The sequence below is a fragment of the Physeter macrocephalus genome, chromosome 14, assembly GCF_002837175.3.
Source record: "Physeter macrocephalus isolate SW-GA chromosome 14, ASM283717v5, whole genome shotgun sequence".
Taxonomy (NCBI): domain Eukaryota; kingdom Metazoa; phylum Chordata; class Mammalia; order Artiodactyla; family Physeteridae; genus Physeter; species Physeter macrocephalus.
The window spans coordinates 100,928,033-100,938,626 of NC_041227.1; the positions used below are offsets into that span (position 1 = coordinate 100,928,033).

The following is a 10,594-nucleotide window of genomic DNA, read 5'->3' on the forward strand; positions in this document are numbered from 1 at the left end:
CATTTTCCCTACTCAGGGCCTTTTGTGGGTTCCGTAAGTAACCTTTGAACCAGAAGATACTGTGAGTTATTTCCCAGGTCTTACTGGAGGAAGAAGATTGTTGGTGATAAATTGTCCTCATTGCCATTGACTATTTCAACAAAGTTTGGTTACTTTTAAACTTATCCTAGCTGGCCTGCTTCTCAGATGAACACATAGCATCTACCTTAAATTATTGGTTTTCTTTCAGACATATGACAATTAGAAGTTTAATAAACCAGATTTTATTCAAATACTATAAAAAGTGAGATCCTTTAAAATACTGTTTCTCTTTCAGATGGGCCATCTTACTCTAGAAGACTATCAAATCTGGAGTGTGAAAAATGTTCTTGCCAATGAATTTTTGAATCTACTTTTCCAGGTATGTTTAAGGTAAATGACAGGTACAGAGGACAGTGGTACCAGTAGTTCTGCATCTTTTCCATTATGTAATAGTTATTACAACTAGGCTACAAAACCATATATTATAAAAAGAACTACATTATCCCATACACGACCTGAAGGATGGTGAGAGAGCATGAGTGCCAACTGAAGTTTCTCAAAGTCATGAGATGATAGGAAAGTAGAATAGAGCTGATTATGTTTATCTTACAACTAATGACAGAGGAGAATGTAGACACATAGAGAATAATTTAAATTGTAAAAGCTATTATAATTTGCTATTTTTCTTCATTGTTGTCTTGTTTAAAGGCCCCCTCCTAACAAGTAAGGCTGTGTGAACAGAGAGATGGATCATAAGTAGGCAGCTGTAAATTTTTCACAAAATATACAATCTTCCCAGTTAGGAGATTATCTTAGATGCAAGACTGCTTCTCAGTTTTGTTTTTTTTTCTAATTCTTTAGAAGGTCCAAAAAAGATTGAAGGAGAAGGAGGAAAGAATAGCTGCTAGGAGTGAGCAGCCATATTTTAACTGTTTTCCCAGTTAAAATATTTCTCTTGCTCCAATTTAAAAAAAAACTTATGGTTTCCCATTTTTCATGGTTCTTTATAAATATTTGTTGATTTAATAGTGATATTTTAGATTCTCCTTATTATATTTTCCTTTCCTTGTAAAAGCACCCCTGTGAAAATCAGAAAGGTTTAGTATCTTTGTATGTATCATGATCTTCTATTGCAAATAAAGAGTAACTTGTCTGCGACACAACGATGTTAGAATAAATGGAAATTGAACTCTTCCTGATAGCTAATGACTAATTAATGTATATTTAAAGCATATGCAATCTGATACGCCTATAATATCCATATAAATCACTCAGCTGCTCCACTGTCAGTTTTCAGCAGAGATTTAAGTAGATGGCTTTGTAAAATAAAAAATGTACAAAAATAATATAAATCACTACTATAAACAGAAATGACTTGCTTGGTAATATGAAAATTGGCTGTTTTTTTATCTCATTTAAAATAATATTCTCAACTACTTTGTCATAATTAGTTATATAAACATTTTGACCACTTAAGTAAACTTTATGTTCACTTAATATATGAGTAAGCAGACTGTTATGCTAATTTGTTTTATTTTCTATCTGTGTCTTAAAATAGGTAGAGTTAGCTGGTAAGTTCAGTGATAAAAGCTTGAATTATGCTCTTATTTTATTTGCCAAGATCCCACTCTTGCCTGAGTATTTAAGTGTAACATAAGTATCAGTAGAATTAGTAAACCATTCCTGTGGTAATACTTTATTTTCAATCCTTTTTAATAAACTCAGTGCCCAATATTTTGCAGAGGAAGCATGCTAAACATGAGCAGGATCTTCTATCTTATACATTTGTCAGAAAGTATCAAATGTTAAATAATGTGGTAAGCAGAATAACGTACCCTACCCGCCCCCACCAATATCCATGCCCTAAACCTTGGAACCTGTAAATATGTTATTTTACATGGCAAAGGGGATTTTGCAGATGTATCAGTTTAAGGACTCTGAGATGGGGAGATTGGCCTGTATTATCCAGATGGGTCCAGTCTAATCACATGAGTCCTTACAAGTGGAAAATCTTTCTCAGCTGTGGTCAGAGAGAAAGAAATGATGTTGAAAGAAGAGTGAGAGAGGTGCAAGTGGGTAGCTTTGAAGAAAGAGGAAGGAGCCATGAGCAAAGGAATGTGGGTGAACTCTAGAAGCTGGAAAAGGCAAGGAAGCATATTCTTCCTTTGACCTCCAGAAAGGAATACAGACAGTCCTGTTGCCATCTTGATTTTTAGCCTAGTGAGATCCATGCCTTACTTTTGACCTACCTAACGGTAAGATAATGAATTTGTGTTGTTTTAAGCTGCAAATTTTGTGATAATTTGTTACAGCAGTAATAAAAAAGCCAATACAGTGGGAGATGAAGGTTCAATACTTTAAAGATGTCAATTCCCCTTCAGTTGATTTAAAGATTTGTGCACTCACAATCAGAATCCCAAAAAGTTCATTGTTGTCATTGTGTTTTTGTAGAACTTGACAAGCTGATTCTAAATACACAGAGAAGTATGAAGGGCCAAAAATAAAAATAGCAAAGGTGATATTAAAGAACAGTGGACTTGTATTACCAGATATTAGAACTTGTTATAAAATAACAGTATTAAGACAATGTGATATCTGCATAAAGTTAGACAAACCAGTGGAACAGTATTGAGAGTTCTTAAACAGACCTACATAGGTGTGATCACTTGATTTATAACAAAGAAGACATTGCATTGCAGATGCAAAGGGGTGGTCTTTTCGGTAAGTGGTACTGAATTAATTAGTATTCATATGGTGAGAACATGCATCATTATTCCCACCCCCATTATAATACATGAAAAGTAATTTAGGTAGATTATAAATCTAATAAATTTGAACGGTAAACAATAAAATGTCTAGAAAATAATATAGGAGATATTTTAATGACTTTGAGGTGGCAAAGAGTTCTTAAACAGGACACAGAGAGCACTAAGCATAAAGAAAAGTTTTAAGTTGGACTTCAGTAAAATTAAGAATTCTTTTTATCAAGAGATACCATTAAGAAAGTGAAAAGAGGGACTTCCCTAACGGTCCAGTGGTTAAGACGCTGTGCTTCCAATTCAGGGGACACGGGTTCGATCTCTGGTTGGGGAACTAGGATTCCCAATGCCACGCGGCGTGGCCAAAAAAAAAAAAGTGAAAAGATAAGAATATATTTGCTATACCTGTATCCAACAAAAGACTTGTATATAGGGCATACAAAGAGCAAAAATCATGAAAAAAAGGCAGAAGCTCAATATCAAAGTATACAAAAAACTTGAACAGCTGCTTCACAAACGAGAATATCCAAATAGCTAATAATTATGAAAGGGGGCTAACTTCTTTAGTCATAATGGAAATACATTTTAAAATCACACTTGGAGTACCATTAGACATCCACTAGAATGGTTAGCTTTGATGTGATATGAAGCATTGTTGGGGATAACAAACAACTGGAACTCTTACACATTGCCAGTAGGAATATAAATTCTTACAAGTATTTTGGAAATTGTTTGGCTGTTTTTAATGTATACTCTATGACTCAGCAAATCTACCCCATGTATGTACCCTACAGAAACTTGTATATCTGAGCACCAACAAACATAGAATAAGTTCTTATAATCACTTTTTGTTACAGCCCCAAACAGAAAATGACCCGAGTACCTATCAACAATAAATACATAAACAGAAATGGTGGCACATGCATACATATGGTTTACTTTAAAGCAATAAAAATAAATATACTAGTGCTACACACAACCACATGGATGAATCTTTCATAATTTTGAGTGGAAAATACTGGACCAGAAAATTCCAAAGCAGACAAAACCAATCCATGGTGGTAGAATTTAGTATAGTGAACACATCAAAGGGGTACAGTGGTGTCTGGGAAAGAACTCAGAGTGGAACTTTGAGGGAGGTAGCAATGTTCTGTTTCTTCACTGGATGAAGGTTACATAGGTGTGTTTACTTTGTGAAAAGTCACTAAACTGTACACTTAAGATTTGTTCACTTTTATCACTTTGCTGTACATGTGAAACTAACACAATATTGTAAATCAACTATACTTCAATTAAAAAATCTTTTTAAAATATTGTTCACTTTTAAGCATGTATATTATATTTCCTTTTTATTAAGTTTGCTTACAAAAACCCAGATACCTGTGCTTCCCTCGTGGCGCAGTGGTTAACAATCCACCTGCCAATGCAGGAGACACGGGTTTGAGCCCTGGTCCAGGAAGATCCCACATGCCACGGAACCACTAAGCCCGTGTGCCACAACTAGTGAGCCTGCGCTCTAGAGTCTGCGAGTGACAACTACTGAGCCCATGTGCCACAACTACTGAAACCTGCACGCCGTAGAGCCCGTGCTCTGCAACAAGAGAAGCCACCACAATGAGAAGCCTGCGCACTGCAACCAAGAGTAGCCCCCCTCACCACAACTAGGGAAAGCCCGTGCGCCGCAATGAAGACCCAACGGAGCCAAAAATAAATCTAAAAAAAACCAAAACCCAAAGCCCAAGTATGCATCAGTAGGAGAATGGATAAAATGGTATTTTCAAACAGTGGCCTGTTACTCAGCAATAAAAAAGAATGAACTACTGATACGTGGATGAATCTTATAAACCCAATTTGTGTACTGTTAAGTAAATGGTACCTCAAAATGTAAACAAAACTATAAACAGACATGCTGATGTATTTACAGGGAGCTGTACTAATAGCTATAATTTACTTTGAAATGCATGCAAAAATTAAGATGATGAATTGAGGGATGAATAGATTAAGTATAATAAAAATGTTAATGTTAGACTTAGGTAATGGGTATGAAGTGTTCAGTGTAAAATTCTTTCAATTTTTCTGTATTTTTGAAAATTTTCATGTTAAATGTTGGGGGGAAAATCATATCTTTTGTGATGATATTTAGAGAAGGCAAATAAATTGAGAAGAAAATGAGTCTTAAAAAGCATATTTAGCACTAGTGGCAATAATGTTTTTCTTAGAGTTGTTCAAATTGAAGTGCCACCATTATCCTTCATTTTCTGTGTCCTTTTCATCTCCCCTTCACCTCTCTGCCCAGGTGCCATGGTATGCTCTTCAGATTTCAGGAAAGGAAGTGATATTCTCTATGTGAGATAATTAAGATATATAGTGTTAATGAAATATTCTGAAAAGTAGTTTCTTTCTTCCTTTCTTTCTCCTTTTCTTCCTTTCTTCCTTTCTCTGTCTCTCTCTCTCTCTCTCTACCATTAAGAAAGTGAAAAGAGGGACTTCCCTAACGGTCCAGTGGTTAAGACGCTGTGCTTCCAATTCAGGGGACACGGGTTCGATCTCTGGTTGGGGAACTAGGATTCCCAATGCCACGCGGCGTGGCCAAAAAAAAAAAAGTGAAAAGATAAGAATATATTTGCTATACCTGTATCCAACAAAAGACTTGTATATAGGGCATACAAAGAGCAAAAATCATGAAAAAAAGGCAGAAGCTCAATATCAAAGTATACAAAAAACTTGAACAGCTGCTTCACAAACGAGAATATCCAAATAGCTAATAATTATGAAAGGGGGCTAACTTCTTTAGTCATAATGGAAATACATTTTAAAATCACACTTGGAGTACCATTAGACATCCACTAGAATGGTTAGCTTTGATGTGATATGAAGCATTGTTGGGGATAACAAACAACTGGAACTCTTACACATTGCCAGTAGGAATATAAATTCTTACAAGTATTTTGGAAATTGTTTGGCTGTTTTTAATGTATACTCTATGACTCAGCAAATCTACCCCATGTATGTACCCTACAGAAACTTGTATATCTGAGCACCAACAAACATAGAATAAGTTCTTATAATCACTTTTTGTTACAGCCCCAAACAGAAAATGACCCGAGTACCTATCAACAATAAATACATAAACAGAAATGGTGGCACATGCATACATATGGTTTACTTTAAAGCAATAAAAATAAATATACTAGTGCTACACACAACCACATGGATGAATCTTTCATAATTTTGAGTGGAAAATACTGGACCAGAAAATTCCAAAGCAGACAAAACCAATCCATGGTGGTAGAATTTAGTATAGTGAACACATCAAAGGGGTACAGTGGTGTCTGGGAAAGAACTCAGAGTGGAACTTTGAGGGAGGTAGCAATGTTCTGTTTCTTCACTGGATGAAGGTTACATAGGTGTGTTTACTTTGTGAAAAGTCACTAAACTGTACACTTAAGATTTGTTCACTTTTATCACTTTGCTGTACATGTGAAACTAACACAATATTGTAAATCAACTATACTTCAATTAAAAAATCTTTTTAAAATATTGTTCACTTTTAAGCATGTATATTATATTTCCTTTTTATTAAGTTTGCTTACAAAAACCCAGATACCTGTGCTTCCCTCGTGGCGCAGTGGTTAACAATCCACCTGCCAATGCAGGAGACACGGGTTTGAGCCCTGGTCCAGGAAGATCCCACATGCCACGGAACCACTAAGCCCGTGTGCCACAACTAGTGAGCCTGCGCTCTAGAGTCTGCGAGTGACAACTACTGAGCCCATGTGCCACAACTACTGAAACCTGCACGCCGTAGAGCCCGTGCTCTGCAACAAGAGAAGCCACCACAATGAGAAGCCTGCGCACTGCAACCAAGAGTAGCCCCCCTCACCACAACTAGGGAAAGCCCGTGCGCCGCAATGAAGACCCAACGGAGCCAAAAATAAATCTAAAAAAAACCAAAACCCAAAGCCCAAGTATGCATCCGTAGGAGAATGGATAAAATGGTATTTTCAAACAGTGGCCTGTTACTCAGCAATAAAAAAGAATGAACTACTGATACGTGGATGAATCTTATAAACCCAATTTGTGTACTGTTAAGTAAATGGTACCTCAAAATGTAAACAAAACTATAAACAGACATGCTGATGTATTTACAGGGAGCTGTACTAATAGCTATAATTTACTTTGAAATGCATGCAAAAATTAAGATGATGAATTGAGGGATGAATAGATTAAGTATAATAAAAATGTTAATGTTAGACTTAGGTAATGGGTATGAAGTGTTCAGTGTAAAATTCTTTCAATTTTTCTGTATTTTTGAAAATTTTCATGTTAAATGTTGGGGGGAAAATCATATCTTTTGTGATGATATTTAGAGAAGGCAAATAAATTGAGAAGAAAATGAGTCTTAAAAAGCATATTTAGCACTAGTGGCAATAATGTTTTTCTTAGAGTTGTTCAAATTGAAGTGCCACCATTATCCTTCATTTTCTGTGTCCTTTTCATCTCCCCTTCACCTCTCTGCCCAGGTGCCATGGTATGCTCTTCAGATTTCAGGAAAGGAAGTGATATTCTCTATGTGAGATAATTAAGATATATAGTGTTAATGAAATATTCTGAAAAGTAGTTTCTTTCTTCCTTTCTTTCTCCTTTTCTTCCTTTCTTCCTTTCTCTGTCTCTCTCTCTCTCTCTCTCTGTCTCTTTCTTATCACGCAGAGATTTGGAAATTGCCTTCCATTGCAATGGTTTGTTTAAAAAGAAACAACAAAACAGAAAACTTAAGTTTAAAGTTCAGGTTTGCTTAAGTGGATCATTGATAATTCATCAGTTGAAAGCTATTGCTGATTTAGATTCCCATCTAGAATATGGATCTCATGCAGAGAATGTGAAATAGTCTATAGTCCAGTCATTGGCACCAAAGAAGTTTAATTTACCACTTTTATCTCTAGGTATGTCACATAGTTCTGGGGTTAAGACCAGCTACTCCAGAAGAGGAAGGACAAATTATTAGGTAAGTTTGTAGTTTCAATCTGTATATTTTTCATTATATAGTTGAAATTTCTGACACCTGAAATATATTGTTACTGAGTGACAGCATGTCCCATTTTAATGTTACCATTACGATAGCACTTTGTTTCTCCAAAATAGTTATATAATGAAATGTTTTTGTTAAACTAACTTCCTAACCAAGGGATTGGGTTAAGATATTTAAAGTGTATAATGTGGTGACTTGATATATTGTATACATTATGAAAGGATTCCACCCATTGAGTTAATTAACACACCATCATCATCAACTCACATATTTATTTACCTTTTGGGCGTGGGGTGTGAGAACATTTAAGTTCTGCTCTCTTAGCAGGTTTCATTTGTATAATACATTGTTATCAACTATATCACATTGGATTTGAAGACCTTATATATCTTATAATGGAAATTTGTACCTTTTTACCGACCTCTATTTCTCCCAGCCCCCGCCTAGGGCCCCTGCTCCGCAACAAGAGAAGCCACCGCAATGAGAAGCCTATGTACCGCACTGCAATGAAGAGGAGCCCCCGCTCGCTGCAACTAGAGAAAGCCCACACGCAGCAATGAAGACCCAAAGCAGTCAAAAAATTAATTAATTTTTTAAAAATCAGTATCATGATTTCTGCAATGGCTGAGTGAAGATCTCAGCAAATTCTCTCCTTGAAAAGCAACTGGGCAAAATTGTCAACCAACCATTTCAGGACTCTGGAAACTGAACAGAGTTATTCAACAAATTGAGAAGCATTAATTCAAGAAAAACTACTAAACCTTGGTAAGAATAATGAGATTCTGTAGTATTTCTACCTGAGACTATTCAGACTATTCCCATGCCCTCCCATCCAACAGATCTGCATGATAGTTTTACCAGGGCAGGCCAGAGAGGGATGACTTGATTTGCAGTAGAGCAGGGCTAAGTGCCTGGCCAAGAGAATTGTAAAAAAAAAAAATGGGGGTGGGGGGTGGATGCAGTATTTGTCTTTCTCTGTCTGGCTTATTTCACTTAGCTTAATGCCCTCCAGCTTCATCCATGTTTTTGTAAAGGACATGATTTCCTTCTCTTTTAAGGCTGAATAAAATTCCATTTTATATATATAAAAACAACACATTTTCTTTATCCACTCATCCGTTTTGGGACACTTAGATTGTTTCCATACCTTGGCTAGTGTGAATAATACTGCAGTGAACTTGGGAATAGAGCTGTCTCTTCAAGATAATGATTTCGTTTCCTTTGGTTATATACCCGGGAGTGGGATTGCTGGATCATATGGTAGTTCCATTTTTCATTTCCTGAGAAACCTCCACACTGTTTTCCGTGATGGCTGTATCAGTTTACATTCCCACCAACAGTGTACAAGGGTTTCTTTTCTCTACATCCTTGCCAGCATTTGTTATCTCTTATCTTTTTAATAATAGCCATCCTAAAAGATGTGAGATGATATCTCATTGTGGTTTTGATTTGTATTTCCCTCATTTTTAGTGATGTTGAGCACCTTTTCATGTAGCCATTGCCCATTTGTATGTTTTCTTTAGAAAAATGTCTATTCAGGTCCTTTGCCCATTTTTTTTTTCTCTGCCCATTTTTTAAATTGGATTGTTTTGGTTTTTTGCTAGTGAATTATATGAGTTCTTTGTATATTTTGGATATTAACCGCTTATCAAATATGTGGTTTGCAAATATTTGCTCCCATTTTATAGGTTGCCTTTTCATTTTGTTGATGGTTGCACTATTGACACTCTATCACATATGCACATACGTATATACCTCTGATGGAATTTGTAAATTTTTTACAAAAATGAGAATATTCTGAAATATAGTTTTACTTTCTGCTTACATTTCCACTGCAGATAATATAAAATGACACTTTTATTTATCAATAAAAGCCTCATAATTTAAATGATTGGCTAATAGGTCCTATTCACCCCCTAATTTTATCTCTATTTTTCTTTAACATAAGTATATTGGAACAATTTAGTAATAAAGTCTGTAAGCCTTTGATTAGGGATTTACTTAGGCAGAATTACTTTAAGTCATATACCTGGGTTAATGAGCCTGTATATTTTTATAGTTATAATTCAATTTTTTTTTTTAAACAAATTTTATTTATTTATTTTTGGCTGCGTTGCGTCTTCGTTGCTGCGCGCGGTCATTCTGTAGTGGCGGCGAGCGGGGGCTACTCTTCCTTGCGGTGCGCGGGCTTCTCATTGCGGTGGCTTCTCTTGTTGCAGAGCACGGGCTCTAGGCACGTGGGCCTCAGTAATTGTGGCACTCAGGCTCAGTAGTTGTGGCTCACGGGCTCTAGAGCGCAGGCTCAGTAGTTGTGGCGCACGGGCTTAGTTGCTCCGCGGCATGTGGGATCTTCCCGGACCGGGGCACGAACCCGTGTCCCCTGCATCGGCAGGCGGACTCTCAACCACTGCGCCACCAGGGAAGCCCTATTTTGCAGCTTTTTAAAATTGATTTTTTAAAATGGTAACTTCTTAAAGAAGGTTAGGCAAAATCCATTTTTAAAAATGTTGTTTTCATACAAACTGTAGTCTCGTGTAGTCTTTTTAATTTTCATACTCAGAAGACTTCTTATTTACAGTTTACAGATGTTGACAGTGTTGCTTGATTTTCTCTAATGTTTAACTCTCGTAAAATAAAAATAAAAAATACATTGAGGGGCTTCCCTGGTGGAGCAGTGGTTGAGAGTCCGCCTGCCTATGCAGGGCACGCGGGTTCGTGCCCCGGTCCGGGAAGATCCCACATGCCGCGGAGCGGCTGGGCCCGTGAGCCATGGCCAATGAGCCTG

General features: G+C 36.6%; 1 protein-coding gene across 1 annotated transcript in view; it reads left to right on the forward strand.

Moving 5' to 3' along the window:
• USP32 (ubiquitin specific peptidase 32) overlaps nucleotides 1-10,594 on the forward strand; it is a 207,523-nt gene that overhangs the window by 134,198 nt on the left and 62,731 nt on the right. Inside the window, exons 10-11 of the mRNA XM_024127662.3 lie at nucleotides 317-400; nucleotides 7,724-7,785. Of these exons, the coding sequence (XP_023983430.1) occupies nucleotides 317-400; nucleotides 7,724-7,785 (146 nt within the window). The remainder of the gene's footprint in view (nucleotides 1-316; nucleotides 401-7,723; nucleotides 7,786-10,594) is intronic.